Genomic DNA, 13,164 nt, shown 5'->3' with positions numbered 1-13,164 from the left:
CTGCCTTTATTTATATTATTTTTAGCCTGCTCGTGGTGAGGGTGAGGTGGGCAGGAGCTGCTCGGGCAGACACGGCGCTGGGTCAGCGGTTCCGCGGGGGCAGCAGTTGCCAAGACTTCAGCCCGTGCTGAATTTTTATTTTCATTAATTTGAACGTCAGCAACTGTCATTGGTGAAGGAGGTAAAATTAGCTCACGATTCACCTCCCTCCTTGATATCCATAATAGACTCCCGGGACTGTGCTTTTGAAGCAGGGAAGGAGGGGAGGAGGGAAGAGTCACACAAAAGACAAGTGAGCTGTTTGGATAGATTCTTTTTCCCTCCCCAGTCAGAAATGTTAATTGACTTGGCCCGAGTTCAGCCGAGGGAGGGGAAGAAGTGCTCAGCTTTGCTCTGAATGGGGTTGTTTGAGGCTCTGCAGTTGTGCTGGTGGGATGGAGGGATGGCATGGAAAACCTGGAGCTTTGGGGTGCTGCAGCCAGGCTGGGCTGGGCTGGGGCTGCAGCCTGATCCTTGGAATGCCCATGCCTGGAGGCTCTGGGACCTGTGTGTCTCTTCTAGAACTTGGACCCCTGAGCCCTTTCCAGGCATCACCCCTCCAGAGGGGTCAGGCATGGAGGAATCCATAAGCAGGGCTGTGAGCTTTGTGCTCCTGAGCCTCCTGCTGTGCCAGTCACTGCCAGAGTGCCAGGGGCACTGGCACATGCCCTGGGGGGTGCCAGAGCACCCCCATCACTACAATCCCTTGTGGTGAGCTGGGCTGGGCCAGGAGCTGTGCTGCTCTGGAGTAGCAGGCTGGGCACTGCAGGTGCCACCAGCTCCAGCAGAGCCAGGGTTGGGTGCCAGGAGCCAGGAACTGTCCCTGCTCAGTCAGTCCCTGTCTGTTCTCGTGGCAGGAGTGCTCAGGTAAGCAGCCCCCAGCCAGTGACTGGGAGCTGGGAGCCACTGGGGGGGATACAGGGGGAGATCCAGGAGGAAACTGATGGCATGTGTAACCCAGGATACACCCACCCCTCCCTCCCCACCTCTGGCAGTGGCCAGGGATGATGTGGCAAGGCACAGGGGTCCGAGGTGGGACCCCCACTGTGCTCCCCCAGGGGAGAAGCAGCTCCCCCAGCAGCCCTGTGTCCCCCCCAGCTCCAGCAGTGGGGTGATGGTTGGCGCAAGCGGAGCTGACGTCCCGCCCGGCCTTGGCAGAGAAAGGATTGAGCATCCTTTAAAGAAAATTATACATAATCGTCTTACAGCCTTTGCTTCCACTCAAACCTCTGAGTCATAACTGAAGGGCCCTGGAGCGTGACGTTCCTGCTGGAAGGAAATTGCCTGGGCTGGATCCGGTGGGGGGGAGCCAGGAGCCTGACGAAGCCTCTCCTCGCCCTGAGTTGGGCTGGGGGCTGTGCTGTCCCCGCTGGGAGCACCCCGGGATGCAGCCACATCCCTCTGTCACTCCCCGAGTGAGGGGACGTGACCCAAGCCCCGGCTGTGGCAGCAGGAGGTGCCTCTGGAAATGGCTCTTCACCTGCTCTGCTGAGTCACAAGGAGCTGAGGAGGGAGAAGGGCTGATGACACCCATGGCGTGTTCCCTCAGGGGACAGTGACACAGCCGAGCCCCAGCCCTGCCAGGAGAGGCTGTGCTGCCCTGTTCTGCAAGCACACCCAGCCCCCGGGTACCCCCAGGATGGTACCTGGGGCTGGGACCTGCAGAGAGGCAGGAGGAAGAGGGGTGACTTCATCCACTGCTGCCCCTCAGAGGGGCTGGGCTGCTGCCTGAGGTCTGGGGCAGGGCAGTCCAGGGAGGAGGGGACACTGTGGCAGCAACGGGGGACAAACCAGTGCTTGAGGGGAGCAAGGAGGGAGGTGCAGTCCTCCCAGGCTTGCACATCCCAGCTCGGGGATCCCTCTCCTGCAGGTGCAGGAACAGGCTGGGATTTCCACAGGAGCAGGATCCATGCCGGGCCCTGGGAAGGGTCTGCGGGATCCATGCAGGGCCCTGGGAAGGGTCTGTAGGATCCATGCAGAGCCCTGGGAAGGGTCTGCGGGATCCATGCCGGGCCCTGGGAAGGGTCTGTAGGATCCATGCCAGGCCCTGGGAAGGGTCTGTGGGATCCATGCCGGACCCTGGGAAGGGTCTGCAGGATCCATGCAGAGCCCTGGGAAGGGTCTGCGGGATCCATGCCGGGCCCTGGGAAGGGTCTGCAGGATCCATGCCGGGCCTGAAGGGTCTGCGGGATCCATGCCGGGCCCTGGGAAGGGTCTGCAGGATCCATGCAGGGCCCTGGGAAGGGTCTGTAGGATCCATGCAGAGCCTTGGGAAGGGCCTGCTGGCACCCCTGACCGTGGCCGTTCCCTTGCAGGACAGGTGCCTGAGGAGGAGGCCGGGCAGAACGGGCAGAGCCGCGGCAGGGGGCTGCCCAAGGCCGTGTGCATGAACGGCACGGAGCCGGGGCAGCTGAGCGCCAGGGCCAAGGGCGAGCGCCGGGCCAGCGCCTCCTCCAACCCCTCCCGCAAGGCCTGCTCTGCCAGCAGCAAGATCCGCAAGCTCTCCACCTGCAAGCAGCAGTGAGCTCTGCCCAGGTACACGCCGGGGTCTGCCCGAGGGAGCGGGGGGACATCAGAGCCTGCCCCAGCCATGGGCAGGGGGAGGGAGTTGGGGGGTGTTTTGTAGTCTGGATCCTGAGCATCCCCAGGCAGCCAGAGCCTGGATCTCCTGTGGTGCTGGGGGTGCAGAGCACAGGGGAGCCCCCCCCCATTCCCTGCTGTGCCCACCTGGCTCTGCTCTAGTCTGCCCTGCCATGTGGAAGGTGCTGTAGTGATCTCTCTCCCCTCCTGGGCTGTGGCTAAGCTGTGCCATGTCACCCCCTTTCCCTGGCACCTGGGTCCCTCTGCCCTGCTCCCAGCCTCACCTGGACTCGGGGAGCACAGAGGGATGCTGAGCCCCAGGGTGTCCCCCTGGCCCAGGAGGTGGCCCTGTCGCCATGGCCAGGCCACTTCCAGGGGAAGCTGAGCCCACTCCCTGCTTCCCCCCCTCCTTCCGGCTCCTTCCTCCCCAGCTCCAAGCCCTGTCCCCTCCTTCCCACCCCTCATTCATAACGGAGCCAGCAGTGACTCATGTTCAGCCTCATCCGCCCCCGGCCTCATGCTCGTCACGGCGCTGCTGGGGCTGAGCTCTGTTATCTCCTGGATCACGACCAGCTTTGTGGTGTGAAAAAAGCCCGAAATAAAAGCCGGATCCTCCCCCTGCAGCTGTCAGAGGCCCGTGGCAGCTCCATCTTTAATTCATGGGGGCAGTGAGTCACCTGCGGGGAGTCGGTGCAGCCGGAGCCTGGGATGGGGCTCCCCAGAGCCTGGGATGGGGCTCCCCTGGACCTGCTGCTGCTCCTGCCCCTTCCTGCTCAGCTGCTGCTGCAAGGGGAAGCTGGGTCATTTCCCCCCTTAGAAACCTTTTGAAGGAAGGGAATGCTCCTCTTCTTGCCATAAATGACATTTCTTGGCGCCTGGGCTCACCTGGCTGGGGGACCACGTGCTGTGGGAGCCCCTAAAACCTTCCAGGGACAGCACAGGGATCCCAGCCCCTCACTCCCATCCCAGGATGCCAGAGAGAGTCCCAGAGCAGGAGCAGAGCCAGCACCCCAAACTGGGCAGCCCCTGACATCCCTAACCCCCTTCTCTCTGTTCTCCCCACAGCGTCCCTGGGCCTGGGCCAGCCTGTGTCCCCCTCCTTGCCCCAGCTCTGCCTCTCTCCTGGGACTGGACTGTGCTTGCAATCCAAAAGGAAACCAGAAGAAACCAACCAAGGAGCCCCCCTTCCCTCCCCTCCCCACACCCTCTGCTCCGGCCAGCGCCAGGACACGAAGCTGCAGTGGCCAGACCTTCCCCACCAGACACCTGGGAGTTGAACTCTGCCGCTGCCAGGACGCTGCCCCCTTCCCCCCGATCACTCTTTGCCAATCAAGACACTGATTCTGTTTTTAATTTTGTGATGGGAAGGGTGGGATGAGGGGTCTGGGGGGTGGGACCCTCCCTCTCCCCCCTGCCAGGCCCCCCGGCCGTGTAGAGTCGTGCAAAGCCATTGCCGTGCACTTTATGTTTTAGACTACTGTTATATATTATATATTTTCCTCTCTTTTTTTTTTGTTTTATTTTTTGTTTGTTTGTTTGTTTGTTTGTTTTGTTTATATTTGCGGTATATTTAGAGATTCCTACACATCGTGATGTGTTAAAATAAACCAGATGAGGAAAAAAAAACCCAAAAAAACCAGGTATTAAAACAAAACAGAACTCTATTACACCTGCATGCTGCACGGGGGCTCGGAGGGGCTCGGAAGGGAACAGGGCCCAGGAAGGGCTCAGAGCTTGGGAGGAATCTGGGCTCCAAAGGGATCAGGGTGGTGGCAGCCACTTGGCTTTTTTTCTTCTTTTTTTTTTTCTTTTTTTTTTTTTGCTTTTCTTCCCCCTTTTTTTTTCTTTTTTTTTTTTTTTAAAGAAAAATAAAGTGAAAACAGCAGGTGGGTTTCATGTCCTTCCTCCTGCAGCAGGTGGGGTCGGGGGTATGACCAGCCCCTCCTCCTCCTTTTCCTTTTGGAAGGGCACAGCCCCCCAGGCAAACCCACAATTGTGGGGCAATGCCAGGCCCAGAGCCCCCCTGCCCCCACCACCCCACCCCACAGCAGGCACCATCCCAGGGGATGCAGAAGGTAAGAAAAGAGCTCAGAGATGCCACGGTTGGTTTTGGTTTTTCTCCTTTGTTTATAGACTTAAAAACGCAGAGGTGATGGAGGGGGAGCTTTGGGCAGAGCCTGCACAGAGGGAAGGGGCAACCCGGCCTCTACTCGCATGCAATGGGGGTGTGGGGGGGCCCTGCCTGTCCCCCCCCCGCTGCCGAGTCCCAGGTGCCACAGCCAGGGCTGGGCTGGGGCAGTTTCTTTTTTTCTCTTTTTTTCACCCGTTCTTTGAAACTCAAATAAAAACCCAATAAAAAGTGAACACCTCCCTCAGCCCTCCCCCCCCACCGGAGCAGCAGCCGCCTCTGTAAAAATAAATATCCTTGAGCCCCCCCTGAGCTCCTGGGGGGCACTGGGGGTCCCCCACAGCACCTGCTGGGGATGCCCTGCTCTGGTCTCACCCCGTACCCTGGGCAGGGGGGCAGCACCAGGGGCAGGCACCGGGCACCCTCACCCCTCCGGGGGGCATTTTTGGGGTCCCCGGGGCCGATCCTTCCCCCCACAGCCCTTGGGCTGCCATTCTGGGGCTCCCCAGGAGGAGCTTGAGCCCCTCTAGAATCCCCCTGGCCCAAGCCCCCTGCTTCCAGTTCAGATCCCAGGCTCCCTGCAGACCTCGGTGGGTTTGGGATTGAGGAGGTGACTGCCCCTCCCCAAACCCTGGCCAGGGTGGCACCACAGCGTCCCCCGAGCGGGGACACCCAGCTCCGGCCCCTTCCTGGGCGCATTCCCGGCCGGAGGAGAGGCTTATTGCTTGTAAAACCTCGGAGAGAGGGGAGGGCGAAGGTGCTGCGGGGGCTCAGCGGGGTGAGGGCTTCACCAAGTCCCTCAGCGCTGACCCCCGGCCATCGCTCGGCTTCTCCACCGAGCCCCGACCCCCGGGGCTCCCCCAGCCCAGGCCCTCGCTCCCGGGAGCCGGGGGGCTCGGCCACCCCACGCTACGGGACCCCCGTGGCTGAGGTTACAGCCAGGGGTCCCCCCGTGCCCTCCTGGCCTGGGCCGGGACCCCCTTCCCGCCCTGGGCACCCCGTGCCGGCAGCAGGAGGGGATGAAGCCCTGAGCCCCGCTGGGGGCCGAGCCCCCCTGTGCGGGGTCTCTCCCCCTCCTGCCGGCCCTAGACCGTGCTGTGGTCGGGGGAGGCGTCACTGGCCGCCACGGCCACCGTGCACTCGGGGGTCTCTCTCTCCGCCGCCTTCCTCAGGTGCCCGTAGAGCCGCTCCTCCAGGCCGCCGGCGATCTTGTCCATCAGCTCCGAGCCGGAGCCCAGCCCCAAGCACCTCCCGGGGCCGGGGCAGTCATCGTCCTCGGGGGGCTCAGAGCCAGCCTTGGGCTCGGGGGCCGCCTCTCCGGGCTCCTCCACGATCACCTGGATCTCGGGGTCCGGCAGCGCCGGGGCAGGGGGGACCCCATCGTTCGCCTCTGCCGCCTCCTCGTCGCCGGCGCTGACGATGCGGGGCAGGGGGCTGTGGAACCGGGAGTCCAGCGGGTAGTTGGCACTGTCGCCGCGGCGCAGGGGCGTCCGGTGCCGCTCCAGCGCCGGGTACCGCACGCCGGGGTCGCTGAACTGCTTCGTGTGCTGCCACTGCTTGCGCAGGTGGGTGCGGGAGCGGTGCTTGCCCCGCAGCGGGGACTCGTCGAACTGGGGGTCGTGGCGCACGAAGGCGTTGAACAGCGCGTCCGTCTTCTCGTCGATGCTGTAGTCCCGCCGGGGCAGCCCCTCCCGCCCCGGGAACATCTGCCCATACGGGGACCAGGCCAGGGGGCTGTGGGGACGGAGGTGTCCCCCACCCGCTGCGCCCAGGGTCGTGCTCCCCCCCTCCTCCTCTTCCTCATCTTCCTCCTCCTCCGGCTCCCGGCCCTCAAAGCTCTCAAAGATGGTTCCTTTCCGCCCGGCGCTGGTGAAGCAAATGCGCTTCTCGGAGGCCGTCTGGTCCTTGGGGGGGCCCTCCTCGCCCCCCCGGCTGGGCGCCTCGATGGAGGCGTAGCCGCTGTCCATCTGCAGCAGCTTGCGAGTGCCGGGCTCCGACTCCTCCGCCTTGGGCCGACCCCAGAACTTCTCCTCGGGGCCTTCGGGCTCATCCAGGGAAGGGGAAGGGCAGGGGGGCACGCCGCTGGTGGAGGAGACGCTGTCGCCGCCGTCGCTGCGCACCGAGTCCTGGTCGTTGCTGCGCTCCGAGGCCGCGTACAGCTCCAGCGAGGCGCGCAGGCTCCAGATGTCGTGGTAGGCGCTGGGCTGCTCGGGCACGCTGGGCTCGCCGGGGCTGCCCGCGCCCCCCTCGCCTGGCTCTAGCCTGCGGGCACCACCCCGGTGTCAGGGACAGACCGCGCAGGCAGCGGGCAGGGATGCGCCAGCCCAGCCCCTGCAGGCTCCACAGCAGCGCCATGGTGCCACCTGGTCCTCCACGCTGTTGCCACCACCGTGCCCATGCCCCAGCCCAACCTCACCAGCCACCCCCAGACCCCCTCAGAGCCAGTTTGCCCCACCAGAGCCGCAGAGCCCCCGTGCCCAGGGCAGCGCGGGGTCCCTCGGTGCCTTCCCGGCGCCCGGCTCACCCATCCCCGTCCCCTCTTATCTACTGAAAAATACCTGCCGAGAGAGGGTGGGGGGCTGGCGGGGGAGGGCAGGAAGGGGCCCCCCGCGGGGTGGAAGGACACGTCGTCCGTGTGGGCAATGTACTGGATGATGTCGGTCTGATGGGGGTCCCGGTCCTCCTGGTCCATGCTCTCGCTGGCTGCCCGCTGCCTCTGAAACTGCCGACGCTTGGGGGACCCTGGGGGGCGCAGGGCAAGGCTGGGGGGACAACCCAACGGGCGCCAGCAGCCCCCCACCCACCCACGGCCACCCACCCTGCACAGCCCGGCGCTGCCCCCTGACCCCCACCTCTGGTGTCCAGGCTGGACGCCCGCTGGGTGCTCTCCAGCTTCCACTTCTTGATCCTGAAGTAGGGGCTGGCCCCGTCCAGGCTGGCGTGGCGACGCAGGCGGGTGAAGAACTGCAGGACGGTCCCCTGGGGGGGGGTCGGGGGGGGCTCCCCGGGGCCGGCGCTGCCCGCCCCAGCCGCCTTCCCACTCCTGGGTGCTGCTGTGAACTGGGGGTACGGGGGGGCCGTGAGTGCCTGCTCGGACCCAAGCGTGCCTCCCCAGCCCCCCCGCATCCCGCTCGGCTCCTTTGTCCGCTCCGCAGAGCTGGGCTGCAGCAGATGCACAAATGTCCCCCGGGGCAGGGACGAGGTGGGGGCGAGGGGGGGCAGAGCCTGTTTCTAGCTGGATGCCCACGTCTCTTCCTGAGCCCTGGCACGGAGCGAGGGGGCAGGGATGGGATCGGGGGGAGCAGGGAGGGAGCAGGACAGGACTCTTGGGGCTGTGCAGGCTGGGAGCCCCTTCCCCTGCCCAGTCCCGGCCCCCGCCGCCCCAGCACTCACCGAAGGCCCCTCCCCGGAGTCGGAGGAGGCGGACGGGCTGGCCTCTGTGAAGCTGGTGTCCACGGTGGAGTTGTAGGTGTCCCCGGGCAGGGCAGAGCTGGGGCCCACGGCATGGCTGGGGAGCACTGGCCGGGGCAGGGCCCCCGCAGGGGGCTGCAAAGCAGAACATACTCAGGGGTCTGCACAAGGCTGGGGACAAGGAGGGGCCCCTGCACCCTAAGACCTTCTGTCTCTACTTCCGGCAATGCCCTGAGACTCCCACCCTGGGCCCAGCGGTGCCTCCCTGGGCTGCTGCAGGGTGCCTGGCCCCATGTGCCCCCTCGGGCACTGAGGGCTCACCTGGAAGATGGCGAGACCGGGCTTGGGCGGGGGCAGGCGGGGGGTCATGGGCAGGCTGTTCTCGCTGGACTCGCACTCGTGGATGGTGACAATCTTGAGGGCAGGCGGCGGCAGGTGCAGGTGAGTCAGGCGGGCGTTCTTCAGGTGGTGGAAGTCCCCCTCTGTCAGTGTGTACCTGTGGGACAGCCGGGTCAGGAGGGGCAGCCCCAACCCCCTGTGCCCCCCTCAGCCCAGAGCTTCACCTCCTCCCCTTCTCCTGGGTCTTCTTGCCCTGGTCAAAGAGCGCGGCCTCGTTGAAGGAGACGCGCCGGGCAGTGGAGGAGCTGGAGGACAGGAAGCGCTCGCTCTCTGCATCCCGGTAGCTGGAGGACGACAGGCACTCGGGGTCCTCCGCTTTGCCAGTGATATCTGCAGAGAAGGGGGTCAGCAACCAGCTCCCCCCACCGTGGTGTGCACCCCAGCTTCCCCAGCTGAGGCTTGGCAAACTTGTTGCACTCATGGCCTCAATGGCAGCCTGGAATTCCCTGCTCCACAGCCAGGGATGGACAGTGGAGGGACAAGGGGTGTGTGGTGGTCACTGCTGGAGGGTTGGGGACTGCATCTCGGGAGGGGAGGGCCCAGGAGCTGCCTCACCCCCCTCCCCAGAACTCGGGATGCAGCTGGGGGGGATCAGCCCAGCACTGGGGTCACTCACCCTGCGCCTGCTGCGAGTCATCCAGGTAAGTGGTGTTGGTTTTCTCGGGGTCATCGCTGGCTCTGCGGGGGGAGGAGGGTCAGAGGCGGCCGGGCCAGCCCCCCCGACCCTCCGTGCGGTGCCACACACCCCGGGGACAGTGGCGTGGCCACCCCCTGCCCACCTGGAGTGCCGGCGGTCGGCCTCGCAGCAGCGGCGGCAGATGATCAGGATGCCCGAGAGCAGCACCAGGGTGCCCCCGATGAAGATGGAGAGCAGGGCGAGCAGCAGCACGTACCCATCCTGAGGGGACACCTCGCCGGGCACCGCCTGCCCGGGGGCCGAGGGGCTGAGCCGCGGGGACGCGCTGGGGGGACCCCGGCCCACCCCAAAGCTGCCGCTGACGCCAGCGCTGCCCCCAGAGCCGCCGCGCCCCCCACCCCCGCCGCCCGCCGCCCCCGGGCCCTGCCTGCACCAAGGCAACGGCAGCCGGGGAGGCTGAGCCGCCCGCGGCCCCCGCGCCGAGCGGGAGTGGGAACGGGGATGGGGATGGGGACGGCGACAGGACCCCCAACCCTGCCCCACCGCGGGGCTCGGTGCTCGCTCCCCTGCCCGGGGGGAGAGGGGCTGATCCGCGCCCAGGCCCCCGGACCCCCGGAGCATCCCAGCAGAGCGCAGGGCACAGAACTGTCACCCACTCCCAGACCGGCAGAGCGGGGGGTGACAGCGGCGCTGCTGCCGTCCCCACCCGAGCGAAGACGGCAGCCCCACGGCAGCCACAAGAAGCCCACGGCTCCGGGCATGCATCCCCCCCTCCCGCGGGACCCCGGGGCTGGCGGCTCGGGGAGGGGCAGGCAGGGACAGGCAGGGACCGGCAGGACTCACCGTGGCGCTCTCGGTCGCGTTGTCCCAGGGTGTTGGGTCATCGCTCATGGTCTGTCCCGGCCCGAGCGTGTCCTGGGGCGGGGGGAGACAGAGGGAGGCACCGGCCGGGACGGCGGGGCCGGGCCGGCGGCGGCGGCGGCGGCTCCTGCCCGGCCCCTGCCCGGCACCGCGGTGCGGAGCTGCCGGGAGGGACCGGGAGGGAGGGACCGGGATGGAGAGATGGAGGGAGGGACCGGGATGGAGGGATGAAGGGAGGGTGTGCTCAGGGGAAGGATGAAGGGATGGAGGGTGTGGTCAGGAGCGAAGCAGGGATGGACGGATGGAGGGATGGGGAGGAGAGGGCAGAACCGCTGCCCCTCCCCAGGGAGCCCCTCACCCCCTCCGGGTACAGCCCCCGGACTCGCGTGGGCACAAACCCCGGCCCCGCCAAGAGCGGCCACCGTCCCCACGCCGAGCTGGGACCGGAACCCCCCCAAAACGGTGGCCAGAGCTGGCCGGGGGGGCGAAATCCCTGCCCCAGATCCGGGGTGACACCGCGCTGCCGTCCCCGGGGGCCAAAGGCAGCCGCAGCCCCGCCGCCGGGGGAGACCCCCTGCCCTCGGAGGGAGCTGCGCTGGGGGCTCCCGGCAGGGACGGGGGGCAGGTGGCCGCCCCACGGCTCGTGGCGTGGGTGTCGCCGGAGCGCGACAGGTGACGCTCGTGAGTCATCCCGAGAGCGGCTCCGTCACCGGGCTGTCCGCGCGGGGGGGACACCGAGGGGCCGGGGGGGCCGCGCCGAGCTCCTGAGGAGCGAGAGCCGCCGGGACCGGGGTCCCGCTCCCCTCCTCCGCCATCGGCCCTGCGCCTTTTGGGGACCCGGCGGGGACATCATCACCCTGCCGCGGGTCTGGCCCTTCCCGGGGGCTTCCGAGCTCCGGCTCCCGCTGCGAGGCCGTGTGTCCCCTCCGTGTGTCCCTCCGTGTGTCCCTCCATGTGTCCCCAGGCTGCCGAGGGGGCTGAGCCGGGGCTGGGTGGGCGATGCGGTGTCGGGGACCCCCGGGGCGGGCAGGGGTGGGCACTTGGAAGCCGCTCAGAATTAGGTCAGTGAAAAATGTGAATGGAGCCCGTGAAGGGGTGGGGACTGTCACTCGTGGGGACAGCGCAGGGGTGGCCGTGGCGCAGCTGGCAGTGAGGGACAGCGATGGCTGAGGGCAGTCCTGGCACAGGTCGGGGTATCAAGCCCTTGCAGGGATATCGGGGTGTGGGGGGCCTCCCGAGGCAGAGAACCCCCTGCCCGCGCCGGCCCCCACGCCTCTCCAAGCTGGTGGGATGCAGCACGAGGTGAGGGCACCCACCCCGAGACCCCCGAGAAAGGGTAAAGGGGTGGGGGGGTCCCGCTTCCCACCTCATGGGGGGACCCCTGGCGAGGGGGCTGCGGCTCCGCGTGGGGTGGGCGCCCCACGGGGGGGATCCCTGCGGGGCACCCCCAGGCCCGAGGCGGGGGGGCCGGGGGGAGCGGGAAGAATATCCCTCCTGTTCCCCATCATGGAGGAATCCCGTCTCCATGGCGACCCGACAGGAACAGGACGGCCATTGTCTGGAGGAGGGGGCCGGTCCCCGGGCTGTCCCCCCCGGGGGGGACACGGGGCGGGACCCGCGGTCGCCGCCAGTGCCCGGGGCGGGGGCTCGGGGTCGGGGGATGCCGGCGGTGCCGCGCCCCCGCACGTGGGAAGGGGTGCGGGGGGCGGGCCGGGGCCGCGCCCCACGCGTGTGTGCGACCCACGGGGTCCGGCTGGAGCGGGGCTGGGCTGGGGGCGCGGGGGGGACCCGCTGTGCCCCCTGAGACTGCAGCCCCGCGCCCCAGCCCGGTGGCGGGGATGCAGGCAGGGATGTGGGGCGGGGATGCGGGCAGGGATGCGGGATGCAGGCAGGGATGCGGGATGCGGGCAGGAATGTGGGGCAGGGATGGAGGATGAGCGATGTGAGGGATGCGAGCAGGGATGTGGGACAGGCAGGAATAAGGGATGCAGGCGGAGCTGGTGACAGGGCTGGTGACAGCGAGGCAGGAGCCCCCGGGACCTCCACCGGGACGGTCTCCCCTCGGCCGGGCCGGCTCCCTGTGTCGCGATAGGGGCTGTCGCGAGGCGGCGGAGCCAGACACTCACCTACAACCGAGACCGGGGCTCCATCGCCGCCGCTGCGCTCGGTGCGGCGGGGCGGCCCCGGGATTTATGAATGAACCGGAGCCGCCCCCGCGCGGCGCGGGCGTCACGTGGGGACCGGGGCTGCCCCAGCCCTGCCCGTACCCCCTGCCCCTCTGCCTGCCCCACAGCTCTGAGCCCTGCCTGCCCCCTTCCCGCTGCTTTTATCGCTGCCTGCCCAGCCCTGACTGCACCGCTGCCCGCTGCAGCCCTGACAGCGCTCCTGCTTGCATCCCTGCCTGCACCACTGCCGACAGCAGCCCTGCCTCCACTCCTGCCCTCACAGCCGTCTGTGCCAGTGCTGCCCGCGCCACCCCTGCCTGCATCCCTGCCTGCATCCCTGCGTGCATCCCTGCCTGCATCCCTGCCTGCACCCCTGCGTGCACCAGCCCTCCTCGGATCCCTGCCTGCATCCCTGCATCCCCCAGCCCTGCATGCATCCCTGCCTGCACCAGCCCTCCTTGGATCCCTGCCTGCATCCCTGCCTGTCCCACAGCCCTGCCCGCATCCCTGCCGCACCTCCCTGCCCCGGAGCACCCCGAGCCGCCGGGGCACGGCCGCACCGGGCCCGGGGGCTCGCCTGCCCCCCGCCCCGCACCGCGACACTGACAGCGGGGAAAGACTACAATTCCCATAAGGCCACGCGGCGCAGCGCGCTTTTCCTCCGCCGGGCGGCGCGCGGGGTGCGTCGGGAGCTGTGGTCCGGTGCCGTCCCGGCCTGCCCCGCGCCGCCGCCGCCGCCATGGCCGCGATGTTCTGCGCCCGCCGCTTCCTCCGCCTCGCCCGCCCCTCGCTGCCGCTGCCCCCCGCCCGCGGCTACGCCGATCCCGCCGCCGGCCCCGCTGCCATGGCCTTCACCTTCGCCTCACCCACACAGGTAGGCCCGCCGCCGCCCGCTCCCGGTGCCGCCGCCGCCGCCTCGCCCGGTGTGCCCTGAGGGCGCGGGG

At 67.8% G+C, this 13,164-nt stretch overlaps 3 protein-coding genes across 3 annotated transcripts in view; 2 read left to right on the top strand and 1 right to left on the bottom strand.

Moving 5' to 3' along the window:
- STK11 (serine/threonine kinase 11) overlaps nt 1-4,504 on the top strand; it is a 32,166-nt gene extending 27,662 nt beyond the window's left edge. The window contains exons 9-10 of the mRNA XM_039696009.1: nt 2,355-2,574; nt 3,685-4,504. Coding sequence (XP_039551943.1) covers nt 2,355-2,563 — 209 coding nt within the window. The 3' untranslated portion in view covers nt 2,564-2,574; nt 3,685-4,504. The remainder of the gene's footprint in view (nt 1-2,354; nt 2,575-3,684) is intronic.
- Nucleotides 4,135-12,319, bottom strand: LOC120495982 (CACN subunit beta associated regulatory protein). The gene is made up of 10 exons (XM_039695997.1): nt 12,182-12,319; nt 10,038-10,109; nt 9,337-9,482; nt 9,174-9,235; nt 8,722-8,887; nt 8,480-8,654; nt 8,141-8,293; nt 7,600-7,807; nt 7,306-7,489; nt 4,135-7,009 (listed from the first exon to the last, which is right to left on the bottom strand). Exons 2-10 carry the CDS (start codon nt 10,083-10,085, stop codon nt 5,833-5,835), a joined length of 2,319 nt encoding a protein of 772 aa, XP_039551931.1. The 5' UTR covers nt 10,086-10,109; nt 12,182-12,319; the 3' UTR covers nt 4,135-5,832.
- A 607-nt stretch (nt 12,320-12,926) lies between these two features.
- The window catches only part of ATP5F1D (ATP synthase F1 subunit delta), a 2,784-nt gene continuing 2,546 nt past the window's right edge, over nt 12,927-13,164 (top strand). The window contains exon 1 of the mRNA XM_039696021.1: nt 12,927-13,094. Coding sequence (XP_039551955.1) covers nt 12,960-13,094 — 135 coding nt within the window. The 5' untranslated portion in view covers nt 12,927-12,959. The remainder of the gene's footprint in view (nt 13,095-13,164) is intronic.

Source organism: Passer montanus, unplaced genomic scaffold (genome assembly GCF_014805655.1).
Source record: "Passer montanus isolate IOZ18808 unplaced genomic scaffold, ASM1480565v1 scaffold112, whole genome shotgun sequence".
NCBI classification, from domain to species: Eukaryota; Metazoa; Chordata; class Aves; order Passeriformes; family Passeridae; genus Passer; species Passer montanus.
The sequence above is the reverse complement of the archived record's forward strand: the minus strand, read 5'-3'. Positions and strand labels throughout refer to the sequence as shown.

Excerpts from the sequence above, each read along its gene's own strand:
- LOC120495982 (XM_039695997.1), bottom strand. The coding sequence starts at position 10,085 with ATGAGCGATGACCCAACACCCTGGGACAACGCGACCGAGAGCGCCACG. Across the intron at positions 9,483-10,037 it reads ACGCGACCGAGAGCGCCACG|GCGGTGCCCGGCGAGGTGTC; the intron begins GTGAGTCCTGCC and ends GCCCCCGGGCAG. Across the intron at positions 8,888-9,173 it reads TGACTCGCAGCAGGCGCAGG|ATATCACTGGCAAAGCGGAG; the intron begins GTGAGTGACCCC and ends CCTTCTCTGCAG.